General features: G+C 51.6%; 1 protein-coding gene across 4 annotated transcripts in view; it reads right to left on the bottom strand.

Annotated features, from left to right (window-relative positions):
• Nucleotides 1-18,000, bottom strand: part of GSN (gelsolin) — a 56,365-nt gene that overhangs the window by 16,059 nt on the left and 22,306 nt on the right. For 2 of the 4 annotated variants that reach the window (XM_063081827.1, XM_063081825.1), the window contains 4 exons: nt 10,209-10,413; nt 9,332-9,486; nt 2,490-2,651; nt 776-925 (listed from right to left, as the gene is read on the bottom strand). In XM_063081827.1, coding sequence (XP_062937897.1) covers nt 776-925; nt 2,490-2,651; nt 9,332-9,486; nt 10,209-10,404 — 663 coding nt within the window. In that variant the 5' untranslated portion in view covers nt 10,405-10,413. Of the gene's footprint in view, nt 1-775; nt 926-2,489; nt 2,652-9,331; nt 9,487-10,208; nt 10,414-11,726; nt 11,792-11,847; nt 12,027-18,000 lie in introns of those variants that run through there. The other 2 variants (XM_063081824.1, XM_063081826.1) reach the window with 2 other exon arrangements.

The following is an 18,000-nucleotide window of genomic DNA, read 5'->3' on the forward strand; positions in this document are numbered from 1 at the left end:
ACAGAAGAGGAAACTGAGATTCAGAGAGATGAAGTCACTTACCCACGCAGCTATTAGGTGGCTAAGTCAGAATTGGACCTCAGTACCTGTGACTTCAGAGCTTATTTTCACTCCTCCATTCTGGCCTTTCCAGTCTTTCCAGGCTCAGCTACTGTCCTTTCCAAGCCCTGGTTGGTGTCGAGGCTCTTTCTCCCCATAATAATCACCCTTCTGCTCTTTACAAAAAATGGAACTGGATGCCCCCAGAGAAGCAGGAGCCAAGTGACATGGAGCAGAGCTCATGGCCTCCGCCTTTTTCCAGTGAACCTTGCCTCTATTGATATGTCCTCAAAGCACAAGGGTTGGCAATTCCATCATGCAGTTTACTAAACGGGCAACAAACTTCCAGCAACAGTCCAAAGAGGAAAGAGGGGATTGGGTCTCAGTTGTCTCTTTCTGACCCCATTCGAGCACCAGGCTGGCCCTCAGGGGACCTGGAGATACTCTCCTCCTCAGCTCCTTCAGAGGACCTGACCCTCCATGCTGGGGGTGTGGCTCACAGACCCAGCATGCACCATGTCCACAGACTCCAGCCCCACCTCTCGGGGGAGACTGGGAGTTGCCAGGGAAGCTAATGTTCCCCACTCCTTAAAGCTACAGGCTTGGTGGAAAAACAAACGGTCTTAAAGAGGGTAGGGCATCTTTTCCTCAAACTCGACTCAAATTGCCTCCTGAATAGAAGAAAGTCATGAGCAGCCTGTCCCCATGCCCACCCCACCCTGCACCCCACGGGTACCTGGAGCATGGCCTCGGGCTCAGCGCCCTCCTCAGACACATGCACTCGGGCCCGGCCACTCCGCTCATTGTCCCGGATGCCCTTTGACACCTGTGTGGCCTTCAGTTTTTCAAATTTGTTGCTGTTGGAACCGCACCACTGGTAGATGTCCTGTAAAACAGAGACCCCAGTAAACCAGTGCCCCGGCCTTCCTACAACAACCTGCCCAGTGACTTGGCAAGGAGGAGACTGCGGGTTGTGTGCAAGCTCCCCTTGTTTTGTGCTTGCCCAGGTGAGGACAGGCAGAGCACGTACATGTGCATTATCCAAATAAATGGGTGTGATCTGTGCACACCAGGGTATGTCTGGGTACAACTACATCTACAATGTGCACAAAAATGTTTGCCTGCTGATAGGAATAGAAACGGGTACAAACACTTTGGAAAACCATTTGGCCACAGCCACTAAAGCTCAGTAACTCCTACACCCTATGACCCAGCAATCTAACTCCCAGGCATATCCCCAGCAGAAAGACATTCATATGTCCACCAAAAGACCTGTGCAAGAATGTTCAGAGTAACACTCCACGTAATAGCCCCAAACCAGAAACCACCCCAACTTCCTGTGAACAAAATAAAGGATAAATAAATTGTGGTATGCTTACACAATTGACTCGCAAATAGCAAAGAGAATGAGCAATCTATAACTAAATGCAACAATATAAATGAATCTCAGATAGGTAATGTCAAACAAAGGAAGTCAGACAGAAAAGAGAAAGGTTCCACGTGTATCAAGCGCAGAAACAGACAGAACTAATCCATGCTGTTGAGAGAGTTCAGGATGAAGGTCTTGGGGTGAAGGCCTTGTGGGTGTGAAGGGACTAGAAGAGGGCAACAGGGGCCTTCTGGGGGGCTGGTGATGTTCTGCTTCTGACCCAGTGTCACGGGGGGTGTGTTCACCTTGTGAAACCTATAGAGCTGCACAACTTAGAATTTACATACTTTTCTGTATGCCTATTATACTTCAACAAAAAGCTTACACTAAATCAGTGTGTGCCTGTGTTTGCATGGACATTCTATCACAGGCTGCACATGAGGTTTGAGGTGAACTGTCTGGCCATGTCCATTTGCAGGATTGTGCTCACGTAGATTTGTGAGGCAAGTGTGTACAAAGCATCACACATCTATCTAAAAGGTACACCTGGTAAGTGCATCCCACACACATTGTCATGTACAATGTGTGTGTGCAACTACATGTATGACACACACATGTGATTCCTTGAACAACACACTCAAATCTACATGTGTGGGCATTCATTATGCTGCACGTGCCCATGCCTGGTGGGCAAGAGCCTGTGGTTTGTGTCCACGTCTGCCATGTACTTGTAAGTATGTGCCTATACGTAAAAAGATAACGAGATGTGCATATGAACAGAAGATGTCAGGGAGTCGTGTGTCAGTTCAAGTCCAGGTCCCCCATGCACATGGTGTGTACACAAGGTCTGTGCACACATGCATGACAGGCTTGGGTCTACAGTGTGGGAGCCTCTGCATACAGGGCATGTCTGTGCATAGGTCTCTGTCTGACACACACAGTGCACAGGGGCCTGCTGGTCTTCCTGGTATGCTCTGTCCATGTCCACACATCTGTAAACGTGGGTATCACCACATCCCCAAAGTCAGGCCTAGCCGGAAGCACCTCAGTGGCTCCTGCGAAAGGGCAGGTCAAGACTCACGTTGCCCAGGTCCAGGATGAAGCAGTCACCGTTGTTGAAGCTCTCCCAGGACACAGGCACCTCAGTGGCGCGAACCACACGCCGCCCTCTGACCTGGAAGAGTCTCTGCACCACCACTTCATTAGGTACCACGTGCTTGAATCCTGATGCCACGCCTCCTTTCTGTCAAGTCAAGGAGACAGCGTTAGTCTAGGGAAGAGGTCCCAAGGAGGCAGATATGGGGAAGAGGTAGGACTGAGGCAAGGGAATTCTGGCATATGGACCAGTGTGGCCTGCAATATGGGATGCTCAGTCAACACGGGATTTTCACACTCACTACCTTGAGACTGGGACATTCTTCTGCCCATTTAAGAGAAGGAAAAGGAGGTTAAGAAAAGGAATAAAGCTTGCCCAAGGCCACACAGCTAAGAAGCGACAGACTCCCTCCCCACTGCATCATGCTGCCACCCCTAGACCCCGGAGCCATTTCCCTGGATCAAAGAATTGCCAATATTCCTTTGTCAAAATCAGCATTTCCCAAGAAATGTTCTATGACTCCTTAGTGCCCCAAGATACTCTGCAAGAAAGGGGTTCCATGATCAAATGAGCACAGGGAATGCTCCACACTCATGCTCCTCTTCCTGATTGTCACTTGTGCACGTGAGCACAACAAAGGCTCGGCCCATCTATGGAGAACAAACTTGTTTGCCTTCTGTTTCACACAGCATTTTCCACCACATCTTGCCTCCAACTTGAGTGCTCTGCAAAACCCATTTTGAAAAGTGCTAATCCAAATCCTTCCCCTCCTGCAAGGCTTTCCGGGAAGTCTTCTTGAACTGCTCCAGCCCAGGCATCCGTCTCCTTCCTCCTCCATTACCACAGAAGTCCCAACCAACTGTGCCTTCAGAGAGGAAGGGATAGTGTTCTGCCACGACAGAGCTGGGTGGCTTTCGGTGACTCTCTTCCCTTCCCTGAGGCTTAGGCCTCTTCTTTCTGAAATGGAGACATAGACCCCTGCTCCACCACCCTCTGCAATCGTCACCAAGTCCCAGGGATGGGACCTTCAGGAGGGCTTCCCTGCAGCTGCTATGACTGCCCTCAGCCCAATAGAAAGCCAAGAAAAGTCGGTCAGGCTTTCTTGAGAGCAGTGCCCAGCCCAGGACTGTCACATCAGAACTGAAAGGGACCTTCCACAGCACCCCATTTTCCCCATGGGAAGCTAAAGCCCAGAGAAGTGGAGTGACTTACTGAAGCATGCTCAGCACGTGTGTGGTAAAGCCAAGGCTTGACTCCTTGCCTCCTGCCTCTAACCTGGTACTGGTCTCCGTGCCCCACGCATCTTGGAGGTAGACACAGAGGGGCTTCCACTGAGGCTAGAAACGCAGCCACCCCACCCAGGTCCCCTCTGCCCAGCCCACTTTGCAGACCTAAGCTAAGTCTGACTGTAGCCACCCAGACTCAAGGAGGCCAAGGAGACAGAGGAAACCAGTTTAAATTGGGCTCCTATGTCTACCCATAGTAAGCAATATGAGGGTACTTCAGAAAGTTTAGGGAAAGGTTCATATTTATCTTTCAATTCTGTTTTTCCATGAAGTTTCTGCAGTACCCTTGTGTATGCATTTGTGAAATGATAATACTCACTGTGCTGGGCATTTTGCCTGTATCATCTAGAGGGAGGTATCATTACCCCATCTCACAGATGAAGAAAGTCCACTTTCCACAAGTGCAGGGACTTGCCTGAGGTCTTACAGCTGCTAGATGGTGGAGCTAGGATTCGAACCCAGGTGCGTCTGATTATGTAAGACCCACGTTCTTCCCCCAATATCAGGTTTTTTCAGAGCAAAGGTCACTAGGGTCGCCCAGGCTGGGAGGCAGGAACAAGCCACTGTTCAGAGCATCTTTCAAGTACAAACGTGTTTTCCTGCTGCTGGTGGTTGGGGCACCCCCTGGTGTCCCTTCTTGGTATTAATATGAGGCCTCTCAAGAGTTGCCTTGGGTTCAGCTGTGTGGCCAACGTGTGCACAGAGCTGGCTGACTTACTGCCCTGGCCCTGCTTCAAGGGTCTTCAAAGGGAGCTGTGGGTTGGCCACTCTGTGTGAATGACCTCAGTGTGGAGCTGGGGTTAGGATCACAGCTTCCACTCTTGACTCTGCTGCCCACAACTGAATCACAAGACAGTAGTAATTCTTCCTATCATCAGGAGTGAGTGGGGGGCTCCTGGATAAGGGACCAGGTCCGAGGGGGGCCCAAGGGCTGGATGGCACAGGTGCCTGGGCTCTGAGAGCAGAGCATAGTTCAAAGGACATGATCATGGCTGGCAGGGAGTGAAATACAGGGAGACAGGAAGGTTCTGAGAGCAATGTAGCCATGCCTGCTAGAGAGCAGGTGAGGAAGGGCAGCTTAGGGAGGAATATGCAGCCCCTGTGCTCACCTCTACTAACTGCAGTGGCCGCCACTTACTGAGCTCTCGCTCGGGCACCTGCTTTATATGCATGCAATGCAGACCTGATCTCAGGCCCATGAGGGAGGGACTCAACACCCCACTTCACGGGCAAGGAAACTGAGGCTCAAAGAGGGTAAACCCTGTGCCCAGGGCCCCAGCTACTTGGTGGCAGTGCTGGGTTTTACGCCCAAGTTCTCCCTTCCAGGGAGCCAGCCTCATCATGTCTGCCCAGGAACTCCTGAGTGTCTATGGGCAGCTGGACGTAAAGAGAAAATGAATCTGAGAAGTTTTCCCAAAAGGTGCTAGAAGGACCCATCAACCGTTTATATTGATTCCTCAGAGACAAAAAATGAGGCAATAGGAGAAAAGAAAGACCATTAACTTTTTTATACACCCCTAAAATACTTAATATGTTCCAGATTGTCTTTTATTTTGGTTGTTAAAAAATAGAAAACTTTTTTTAAAAAAAGGAAAAGGGTTGCTTTATGCCATAAATCTCAGTTATCAGAAATTTTCTGTACATTAATTTATAATATAAAAACATACTTGATTTCTGATTGTGGCCATGAGTTTCCTGATTAATTCACCCCTCTAATCTTACTGATCTAGGGGATTAGACTTGGAAAGATTAGTTAACAAAAAAATAATAAAAGCAAGCTTTTGAAGACATTAGTGGATCTAATGTCTAATGGCAGGGAGCAGAAATTTTTCAGTCTTTTTTTTCCCTATTTTCACTATAATCTTTAGGATTGGTTGTTTCTTTCTACAGTCTAATCACTAGGTGGACATGATTGGTATCAAATTATTTGAATAAAATTCAATAAAATAAATGGTTTGAAAAGCCACTTTCCAAATTAAAAGTGGTAATATTCATAGAGAGAGAAAAAAAGTAATCACTATTAGGTGTATATATCCAGGGTAGAATCATGGGGACCTTTTACTTTCTAAAACCTATATTTCCAAATGTTCGACATTTTATAATAAGCTTCCTATAATAAGGAAGGGGACGGGGGGAGGGGGTAAGCAACAAAGATTTACATGAAAAAAATGGTAAACTGTTTATAAAACAAAGAAAAATGAATTGATGGGGGCTGGTCCCTTCCACCTTCTAACTCAGAGTTCTTTTATCTAAGAAATGGGAAGGAGGACGGGAAAGCTGCAAGTTCTGTGGGTTTCTAGTCGTGTTCCTCAGGTCCAGGAGCTCCTAGGACCCTGCCCAGCCCAGATTCCATTTGAACAAAGGGTTTCAAATAACCCAGCCCCAAGGGGTCTCCAGGGTTCTCTGTTGGAATGGAGGGGGGAAAGAGGAGTGGAAGGAGGAATCAAGGAATCTTGCAGTGCGGTGACTTTTAAGGATTTGAGGGGTCACAGAACAAGAGGGCCAGGACCCAAAACAGCCCTTTCTAGTGGCTGCCTGACCCCTCCCTGCCCCTTCTCACACTCTGAGGACAAAACTGGCTCCGAGGAAGAAGCTTTCACGGGAACAAGTCTTGCATAACAAACTCTGCTCCTCTGGGATCTATAATTGATGAGGGCACCAGGCCAGAACCTTGGGCAGGGCCTGCCAAGTGCGGGGGCAGCTTGAGGACTTGAAGAAGGTGGTAAACAGGACCAGCACTGGACCTCGCATTTCTACCAGGAGCCAGTGCCTTTAGAACTGAAGCCCCAAATCTGGGCCTGGGTTGGGAACCCATCCTCTCTGGAGCACTTCTCAGACTGTGATCTAAGAACATCCCAGAAAATCACCTGGGGTTGGGGGAGGCTTGCTAAATTGCAGATCCAAGTCCCTATCAGAGCAGAGATCAAAGATCTGGGAATCACGAAATGCCCACTCTTTACCAGCTCTGGGCTAGGCCCTTCGCAGCAGGGTTTGAGTCCCAGTTCCATCACTTATGCTAGCTGTGTGAACATGGACAAGTTGCTTAACATCTCTGTGCCTTACTTTCCTCATTTATAAAATGGTGCTAATACTAGAAACTACCTCTAGGGTAAAATGAGTTAAATGAGTAGAGCACATAGAAGAGCCCCTGACACATGGTAAGCAATATATAAGTGTTCAGTGGTAAGCACCTTCTACTAGTCGTGTGAACTAGCAAGTTAGCTCACTCCTCTGAGCCTCAGCTTCCTCATCTGTGACATGGGAATGTTACCACCCACCCGAAAGGCGATAGTGAAAATTAAATGAGATCTGGTTATTACCATCCTTATTTATTCCTAAAAATCCAGGGAGCCTGTGATCTGCTCTGCAACATTCACTGACCTGGTAAAATTGTCCTTCTTGTGGATGTGAGAACTTTCATATTTGCTACAATGTTAGACCATCAGGCTACCCACTAAGGAACAGGTGACAGAGAGATGGCTGAGCTACCACTACTCAGGTATCTTGTCCCTGAAGCCCTCGAAGGGATGCCCACACCCTGAGATTCCACCTGTCACCCCACCTGAACACCATGGATTGACTCTTCCTGAGCCTGCCAGTCTCCCCAACTTCTCAGAGACCCACCTACTTTCTTGGGCATCCCTGTACACAGTCCAGGATCTGACAGAGTTAGGGGAACCTGGGCCTGGGTTTGAATGTGGCTTCCAGTACTTACTGGCTATGTGACCTCTCTGAGCCTCACGTCTCCTCATCCATAAAATGGAGCCCTAATTCGCTGCCTCCCCGGATCGCTGTGAGGCTTACATGAGATAAACACACGTTCCCAGTGCCGTGCCTGCCACACCGCAACAATAAGCAGATGCTCCCATTAGAGGGGCTCGACGAATGTTTGTTGAATGAATGACGAGTGCGGAATATGTGCGATCACACGCCCAGAGGTAGAAGGGGCAGCCTTGTGGGCCGAGCCCGTGGCGCACTCGGGAGAGTGCGGCGCTGGGAGCACGGCGACGCTCCCGCCGCGGGTTCGGATCCTATATAAGAATGGCTGGTGCACTCACTGGCTGAGTGCCGGTCACGAAAAAGACAAGAAAAAAAAAAAAAAAAAAAGAAGGGGCAGCCTTGCAACCTGAATCCAATCTCTCTGACTCCTGGCCAAGTGTTCTCTCCACTTCCTGCTCCAGTAGTTGCAAAAAGACCTGGTCTTTCTCCAGCTCAGGGGCCTGGCTTCCAAACTTCTCGCCGCTCCTTCTTCAAGGTACCAAGGCCCCACAAGGGGCTGTAGGAAGATGGCAGAGCTGGACGGCTCAGCAGGAGGAGCAGAGCAAACTCCTGGGAACCCAGCCACACCCAGTCCCAGGCTGCTGTTCCCAGGACACACCCTGCCCTTTGCTATCTGAGTCTCACCGGCCCTTTCTCATGATTCAATTCCTTGTGCTTCACCCAAGCAGACAGGGTCACTGCTCCCATTTACACTGAGAACTCTTGAGGCCCAGAGAAGAACAGTGAATTCTCTAAGGTCACACAGCACATCAGAGGCACAGACAGGGCTTGAACCCTACCCTAGAACCCTGGTCATGAGAGGCACGTTGGTTTAGTGGAAAGAAAGGTGGGAGTCAGGAGATCTGCATTCTGGTCCTGGCTCTGGCACCAACTCACTGTGTGACCCTGGGCCAGTTCCTTAAAGCTCTCTGTGCCTCAGTTCCCCTTCCCCCTGTAAAATGAGAGATTTGGATTCTGACATTAAAGCCCACCTGGCTATGAAATCTTATGATCCCTTCCCTATCCTAACCAAAGAGAACCCCAGCTGTGCAAAACAATAGCTTTCCCTGAGGCTTTTCAAGGAGCCAAGCTCCATGCAAGGCATTTCTCAACCACTCCTTCACCTAATCCTCTCCCCAGCCTTGTAGGGCAGGCACAACTGGCTCTCATGGAACCGGAGAGGAAAGGGAGGCTTGAGGAGGTCAAGTGGCTTGCTGGAGTCACACAGGGTATTGGGGACAGCTTCTTGGGGCTCCAGCTTGGTTGGCTCAGCCCTACCTGGCTGGGAGCTCGAGGGAAGAGCTCTGCCTTAGCCCAGCCTCTCAAGAATTCAAGTTCAAGGGAGATTCTAGTGAACAGCAAGAAGGATATGACAAAGAGTGCCCTATCAAAGAACTAACACAAGGCCCTCTGTTTGCAGGGCCCTAAGAATTAAGGGGTGCCAAAACAGGATGAGGCCCAAGCCCCCTGGGGCCTGAGAGAAGGGCTGGGTTTCCACCTCTGGCCCACTCCTCACTGCTGGGGCTGAGAAGACAACCCTATAAAGTTATGGGGAATTTTCTTCTCTCCATTTTGAGATAAGAAATCAGAGGCTCACAGAGGGAATGTGACTTGTCCAAGGCTATACAGCAAGGAAGGGCCTAGGATTCAAACCCAGGACTGGTTGACTACAAAGCCTGACCTCTGACCTACCTGTCTATTGTCCCACAAGGCCAAAAGACGGGGGGGGACCAGAGTGAGTCCTGCTGTTGGTGTATCTGTCCCTGGTGGGGCCCAACCCACCTTGTACTTGAGGCCAGACTTGAAGTAGCCGAGGAAGGTGGCCGACTCGAAGCCCTGCACCTCGCGGTGCTGCACTGCGCGGCCGTTCAGGTAGTCGTCCAGCTGCACGGTGAAGATGGCAGCCGCCCCGCTCTCATCCTGGGTGCACTCATTGCCTAGGGGATGGCAGAGCAGCATAAGCCTGGCTTCCCCAAAGTGGTCCCAGTCTCCTGGGGAAGCGGAGTCAGAGCCTCCAGCACTGCCCTGGCATAACTGTAGAAGCTGGGCGAGCCCCTGCCTTCTGTGAGTCTCAGTTAATCCATCTGTTTAATGGCGATGGTGGGGGGCTGCACCCCATTTTTCTCTAAGGGTCCTCCCAGCTCTGACACTCACTTTGACTCCTCCAGAGCATAGACTTGGGACTGGGAGCATCAGCTCAATTCACAGATTAGGAAACTGAGGCTCAGTAAGGGGGCAGGACATATAGGGTCACATGGCAGAGCTGTGGCAGTGACTCCAGGCTCCTGACTCTGAAGGACAAACTTGGGGGTTAGTAGAGCTGGGCTAGGGAAGCTGTGGAGGGGTCCAGGGACCTCAGGTCACCCGCAGGTCTGATTGTCTGTGACGTAGTGTGGCTCTATCATCATGTCCACTCCACAGAGTCACGAAGTGACTTGCCAAAGGGCAGACCATGAGGCAGGGGCAGAACTGGGGTCTGAACTCGGCCGGGCTGGTTCTGGAGTATGAGGGCAAGGAACCACTAGGCAAGGGCCTGGCACATACTTGGTGCTCAATAATCAGTTAGCTTCCTCGGCGCTTCCTGGGGCCCATGCCTCAGAAGTCCATGCACAGCACAGGGCAGGGGGCTGGAGCAGGGCTTGGGCAGGGCTGGCCTCACCCAGCCAGTAGTGGAGATCGTACTGCAGATTCCCGTTCCTCAGCTGCACCGTCTTCAGGATGACATAGGCATCGCCTGTGAAGAAGTCTCCATAAAGGTTGGTGGGCACGGGCACCAGGTCGAACTTCTCCACACGCCAGATCTGCAGGCCAGGCTCCTTCCCTGCTTTGAGGAACTCGGGGTGTTCCACCACCATGCTGCTGGGCTGGGGAGAGACAGGGCAGAGCCTGAGCAGGACACGAGACTTGGCAGAGAGAAACCCCGGGCACGAGGGAGGGTGGTTTCCAGCACCAAGAGCATCTCACTTGAGCCTCCTGTTCTCCCCACCCCTGAGGCGAGTCTACTCTCTTCTAAGCACCCCTGCCTTAATGAGTTAGCAAACAGGGCAAGAGTTTATGCTCCAGATCCTGTGCCTTGGCCAGCGTCTATCTCCTGTTCAGACTCCAGATCTGCTTTCTCTGGTGATGGGGGGACAGAGGGCTCTACCTCCCTTCTTTTCTTAGTGCCAATTGGATGTGATAATTGAGGTGTAGAGAGATGAAATGACTCTGCCAGAGAACTCCACCTTGGAAACTGCACTTGTCCAGGCTCTAAGAGCTCTGGGACTACTGGTAAACCCTCTCAGAGAGCAGTGGTAAATCTAGGGGTCCCTGGGGGTTCAGATGGCTCCCTTTCAGCATTCTCAATGGCTCTTAGAACTAAAAGCCCTCAGAGAACTCATTATCCAGTGACATTCTGCAGAAATTGAGGCACAGAGGGGAGGGGACTGGCCCAAGGTCACACAGCCTGTTTGCATTTGCTCTTTGAAAGTGGGAAGATTTTCCGTGCCCCATCACCACCCGCCGAGAAGGGTCTAGATGTCTGAGCCCAAGTGGCCTCCTGCGCTGTCTGCCTCCTCCCTCCTGCCCCCCATCCCACCCCACCCCCAAATTCCATTTCTTAAAAAAGGCGGAGAGGACACAGCCGGGGTCTGCAGGAGCCTGCTGAAGACGAGGTGATCAAGGATGCGGGAAAGGCTGTCAGACATGCACTGGGACTAGAGACCGGGAGGACGCAGGAAGGTTAGGCTGCAGCTGCAGGGCGTAAATCAGCAGGCACAGGGCACCTCGGGCCGGAGGAGAGATCTGGTGGGAGTAAAAACCAGACGGGAGAAGAAGAACTCGGCCAGAGGAGCCAGGAAACACAGAAGGGAAACAGGAGGGGGAGGGGAAACCAGGCAGGGCAGAGGAGACAGCAGAGGAGGAAACACTGGAGAGGGAGAGAGACAGCAAACGAGGAGGAGGAGCCTGAAATGGAAGAAATCGGAAAAGGGAAGGAGAGAAATAAGGCAGCGGGCAGGAGAGATTAGACGAGTAACGAGAGAAATCAGGCGGCAGAGATGGGTAAGAAATCCCTAAGGGGGTGGGAGAAGGAAATCCGGCCAAGGTCAGGTTAGCCTCTCGGGCAGGGAAACGACAGCCAGGGCCCCCCGAGGCTCCCACCCCAACGCGAGCCCCAGAAGCAGCCAGAGATACTTACAAAGCAACAAAACAGTTTTTCCATTCTAGACCTGAATTACTCCCCTTTTCCTAGCGCTGTATCTGCAAGAACTTACAATAGAGAATTACTCCGGGAGCCCCGGGGCCCCCCGGGCACTCACCCGCTCCTCGGACACCCGCCCCTGGGGCGCCTGAGCCTGGCTTGTCCCCCGCGACGCGGTGGCTGCACGGGCCGGCGGCGACAGCGCGCACAGCGCCAGGACCAGCGCGCCGAGCAGCGCGGGCGCGGAGCGGAGCGGAGCCATGGCCGGAGACGGCGGCAGAGGACCCAGTCGGCGGCCGCGGCCCAGGGTCGCCGACCTTAAGTAGCTGCCTGCCCAGCCTGCCCAGCCCGCCCAAGCTGGGGACCGCCCCGCCGGGAGGGGCCCGGGGGCCCCCGCGGGCCCGGGGGCGGGGGCGGGGGCGGGGATCAGTCCCGGATCTTGGACACGAGACATCTGGGTTCCCACCCGGACCCTCCCGACTGGGCGCGGCCGCCCCTGGACCCCAGCACCGGGGCGGAAACGCAGCACAGGCCCTGACATACAACAGGCGCTAACTTGGTGCACGCTAAATGCGCACACGCGCGAACCGTGGGGAGCCCAGCTGAGCCGAGTGTGACCCACGCAAGGCCCCTCTCCTCTCCGCACTAACATCTCCAGCAAAAAATACCAGCACGAACTGACATTGTTTGAATGCTTTCCACTAACTGACAAATCAGAACATCCTTTTCAGAATGGGTACTCTCGACAGCCCATTTTACAGAGGGGAAAACTGAGCACAGAGGGGAAAACTGAGCGCAGAGTGGTTAAGCAACTTGTATACAACTTGTAAGCGGTACTGTTAGGATTTGAACTCGGGCAGTACCGGGTCTGGGCCGAACCCTCGCATAAGGGCCTGGATGCCACCAGCTCTGGCAGCAGTACAAGTACCACCGCTTCACTGGGCACTGAGCCCAGCAAGACAGAGAGGAGCCGAGCACAACTCTCAGCTCCTGGGACTGCTGGTTCTCCTTTACTTATGAGGGCTTTTCTTTCCTCCTTTTAAAACATTTTTTGTTTTTTAAAAGTTTGATTTTGATCAGACCAGAAAGTCATATGTGTGTACAACCTTGTTCGCTCTCAATCCCATTTACCTCTCCCCAGGGCAACCCTTCTATCTCCTTTAGCTGATAATTCAGTCAGGGTTTACCTTCATATCTCTAAGTAAAAAGCCCTCCTTGCTTCTTGAAGTATTTTTCCATTTTAGGCATTATCTATTGACCCCCCCTGGGGAAGACAGGATTTGAGTCTCCTGTGCACTCCCAGGCTCGCTTCCCATCCCTCCACCCTCCCACTAGAGGCATCCAGTCATTGGGTTAGAAGTGCTATTCAGACTCACCTGGCCATTTTCCCACCTCCCTCCACTCTGCTGGACCCTTGTCTACATCTAAGTTCTCTTTGCATCCCAGATCCCCCCTTCCCCTTGCAGCCTGATAAAAGGACAGAAAGGAGAATTGGGAAGTCAGAGACCTGGGTTTGATTCCCACCTCCACTGTGCTTAAGTTACTTTTTATTTTCGATGTTTCAGTCTCCTCATCTACTCAATGGGTATAGTAGTTGCTGAAAATTAAATCAGTCCATGTGTATGACAATAGCCTGGACTGCAGCTAGGTCTATGGGAACTTCTCTGTCCCCTCCCCACAAGCTGTAGTCACCCATCCCAGCCCCCCCTGGAGCCCAGGCTCTATCTAATCAGGCTGAAGTTTGCCCTCTCCCACATACCACTTCCTCCCACTTAAGGGGGAATGTGGGTCAGAGAAAAGGCGACAGGAACACAGACAGAAGACAGTTCAGACTGGCGGGAGTATAAGAAGGCTTCATGGGGAAAGGGACTTGTGACCTGGGCCTTGAAGAACAGGGAGGCTAGAGATTGAGAAGAAAAAGCATTCCAGGGGAGGGAACAGCAAAGGCAGAGGGCAGGCAGACATAAAGCCACAGCCCATGAATAAATGAATAATGAGGGGTTGTCCATTCACAAACACAGGAGCAAGAGGAGGTTAGGCTAGAGAGGGTGGTGGGTGTCACAGAGGCCTGTGTGCCACACTAAAGTCTGAATTTTATCCCAGTGTCTGTGGGGAGCCCCAGAGGGATGCCTGAGTTCTCAGGGGTCTATGTCCTTGTAAGTCCAGGCCTGGGCCAGCTGAGCCTGCAGTGGGCGAGCCCTGGCCTAAATTCAGAAAGCTCACCTCTCCCCGCAGCCATTGGGAGGATGATAAAAACCCCAGAGCTCTCATATGCTCTTGATGGAAGTGTAAACCGGTTTCACCTCTCTGGATAGCAATTTGACTGTCCAAATTCAAAACACACAATGCCACAACAGTTCCATTTCCTACAGAATTACTTACTGACAAACACAAAAATATACATGCAAGGATGTTCACTGAAGAATTGTCTGAAGAAAACTGGAAGGGGCCCAAATGTCTTTGGCTAAATAAATTATGGAGTGAGCATACAATGGACCACTATGCAGCTGTGAAAAAAGAATGACCTAGATCTCATTGTGCCTGGCACACAGTAGGCACTCAGTAAGCACAGAGAGATGTCCATGTGCAGAGAGCAAATCTCACAACAATAACTATAGAATGGATACACTCCTCCTTTTTTACAAGGGTGTATGTTTTTGCATATACCCCTAAAAAGCAAAGAGGGTAAACACCAACTGTTAAGGCAGTTTGGTCAAAAGGGATGAGGGAGAAGACTCACTCTCAAACATTGCTGTGTCTGCCTGAGGCTGTAGGAGGTTCCCAGATCACTGCAATTGGCACGAAGGAACTTTTTAGGGTGACAGAAATGTTCTAACGCTGGATTATGGTGATGATTATACAAATGATCAAATCTAAAAATCATAGAACTGTACACTTAACAGTGGGTGAATTGTTATGGTATATAAGCTATACCTCGATATACTGGCTAAAAATTCTTTAACAGCATTGCTGTAAGGTTTTAAACTTTACAAACATGTACCCAATATAGTTTTGGTGTTTGATTGGTTTTTAAAATAAAACACTAATCCAGAGACGATACCTTTTAAAATATACTTAACGTGATGCCTGTTCATTCAATAATTTGCAAAATCCAAACAAGTATAGTGAAGAAATTTCCTTGTCCTCCTAGGCCCCAGAGTGAACCTGAGCCAGCAGCTAGCCCAGCTCAGCAGCCCTTTCTGGAGCAGTGTGGCCCCAACCTGCCCAAAGGGTGATTAACTAACAGAGGGTTGTTGTGGCTTGGCCTTGGCCCCAGAGGTCACTGACCACCACCCCAGAGTCACTGGTCACAGGTTAATAATCACAAAGACCCTGCAGCTTTGCCTGCCATACAGCCCTGGAGCCTGGGACCTTGGCACTGGAGAGCTTGTGAGCAGGCCTGGCCCCTGCCTTCTGGGATCCCAGAGCCTGGAAACCCTCACTACAGGGCATCGACATGTGTGGACTATGATGAGGACAACGCTGTCTTACTCTGCTCCTTGACTGGAAGAGGATATACGAATTCAGGGGAATGGGGGAATTTGGATACAAGAGAAAGACCCCTGTGTGGAAAGGAAGAGGCCCCAGTGCTAGGGCTGGCTCTGCCACTGACTTCCTGGGTGACTTTGGGCAAGTCATTATCTCTCTCCAGGCCTCAGCATCTCCATAGGCAAAATACAGGGTAGGCCCCGATGTTCTGACTCTCAGCCTCTTTCCTAGCCCTAGCACTCCAGAATACTGCCTATGCAACCATATCAAGAACCTACAAGTTGCTGAGCGTCCGGGTTCCCATCTGTAAAATGGGGGCATTGGACCAGGTCACCTCTACGGGCCCTTCTCAGTCAGATAGTCCTGGGACCCTGACTTGAGGAAGGAGTCACTGCAGTCACTGATAGCAGCATGCTACCTCACTTCTGGGCCCAGCCAGGGAAACTGAGTCTCAAGGCAGATCAGTCACTTCCTTAAGAGTCACTCAGCTGGAAAGAGGAGTTGCTGAGATTCAAATACAAGTCTGGTGGTCCAGAGCCCACACCCTGTCTGGGGAGATCAAGCAGGAGCTCCTGCACCACCTGGCCCGGGCAGAGTGCAACCGTGGCCTTTCCACGAAAAACGATGCAGTCGCTAAACCAGTCAAGCCCATGCCACGCCCAGCAGCCAGGAGTCCCTGAGGCAGATGTCCCCACCACACCTCCCAGGCCAAGGCAGCAGGTGGCACTGGAAAGTCCTCTAGCCCTCTGCATACCTGATGGAAGTGCCAGGACAAAGGCTTGTCCTCAGAAGATCCTCAGGCTGTGGCCACTGTGTAGAGGACAGACAGTGACCCCTACACTCTGTGCCACATGGCACTCAGGTCTGGCATGGCTTCTCTAACTTGGAGGCAGCCCAGGTTGCCACCAACTTGCTATGTGGGCACATCCTAGTCCCTGCCCTTCTCTACACCTCAGATGCCCTTGACTTCTGGTCTTGGCTGTTCCTGGGTCCTGCCCAGCAGCACATACACAGTAGGCAGCTTCTCAGTATCTGCCACAGGATGGGGCTGTACAGCCCACATCTCTCTGGCAGACCCCTCCGTCCCCTCTAGTCAAGACCCCCACAACCAGCTCTGGTACCTTCTTCCCTGTGACCTTAGGCTAGTCTCTGTATCTCTGTGGGCCTCCCAGAGCAGCTACCAGAAACCAGAGGAGGTGGCCACACCCTTACCCTCCACTCTGGGCCACAGTGTACAAAAGGCTTTGGCTGGGCCTGGAGTACAACACCCTGTTCTTTTCTTTTCACCCCAAACATTGTTGTGCTTGATTTTCCAGGCAGCCAGCCACTCATGAGAAGCCCTCTCTCGGAGCTTATTTGCTTTTTGGCTCACTGCTATTCTCTGGGTCCTCTTGGGACCACCCGCCCCACTGGCCTGGGATTTTGCTAATTGGAACAATGGCCAGTAAACAGAGAAGCCAGTTATGAAACCCAGTGAAACTGGACAGGGCCTGGACAAGTTCTGGGAGCCCTGTGGACTAGAAAGAACACAGGTTTTAGAATCTGGCACGGGCCGACCCCGTGGCTCACTTGGGAGAGTGCAGCGCTGGGAGCGCAGCAGCGCTCCACCGCGGGTTCGGATCCTATATAGGGATGGCCAGAGCGCTCACTGGCTGAGCGCGGTGTGGGCCACGCCAAGCCAAGGGTTGCGATCCCTACCGGTCACAAAAAAGACCAAAAAAAAAAAAAAAAAGAATCTGGCACAATCAGTTCCTGTGATCAAGGCCTCAGTTTCCTCATCTATAAAATGGGAAGAATGGTACCTAACTCACACAGTTGTAAGGCAGCCCAAGACCCAACACGCAACAGCAGCTCCCCCAAAGTTAGCACTCTTGTTCATGAACAGTCTGGTTTCTTTGCATAGAGACCTACGTTCCACATGTGTCCAAGTGAGAGCATTGTGGTCATGCAGGGGAAAGGTTACAGATTTCACAGTGACACGTGAATTCAAGTCTAGTCTGTGTGACCTGGAGCAGGTTACTTTCCCTCCCTGAGCCTCAGGCCACTCATCTGTAATTAGGGACAATGATGTCCAGTTGCGGGACTGTTGGAGGAACCAGAACAAGACTATTGAGGCACGCTGCACAGAGTAGGATGTATTAGCAGCAATGTTCATTAGTCCATCCTCACTTTCATAGACAATGACACGAAGAGCAAGAGGGTGACTTCTCAGAGTCACAAAGCAAATGCCTGGCAGAGCAGATTTAGAAGTCATGTCTCTCAATAACCAGGCCAGAGAAGAGGCCTGAGTCTCAATGATGCAGCAGGGCCAACTGGGCCTCTGCCTTGGCCAAGTCCATCCCAGGTGTGGACAGCTGTTGAGGAGATGGCCAGTGGGGTTTGGCCAAAACCCCCTTCAGGTCAGCTATCCCAGGGACCAAGGCCACTGGCCCTTTCCCAGCTTCCAGAGCCAAACCCACCTACTGCTAAGAGCCAGGACAGGATATTTGGATGGGCCTGGCCCCGCTACTTCCTGACCCCATGCCCTCGAAGCAGACAAATTTGGCCATGGGTATGAGCTCTGGGCCCTTCTTGCTAGGGCCCACCCACTTCAGCTGTCTATCTCCTCTTCCCTGGGAGGCATGGCAGACCAGCTGGGGCTGCAGAGAGCTGCAAACGACTGTGTCCCAGCCCCCCCAGCATCCCGCAACCTACCCTGGGGGACCCCAGGCACAAACACAAATCAGCAGTGGGACAGAGACTACAGACACTGTGACTGTGGAGTCAGCAGAAGACTTTGAAG

This window comes from Cynocephalus volans, chromosome 17 (genome assembly GCF_027409185.1).
Source record: "Cynocephalus volans isolate mCynVol1 chromosome 17, mCynVol1.pri, whole genome shotgun sequence".
Lineage (NCBI taxonomy): Eukaryota > Metazoa > Chordata > Mammalia > Dermoptera > Cynocephalidae > Cynocephalus > Cynocephalus volans.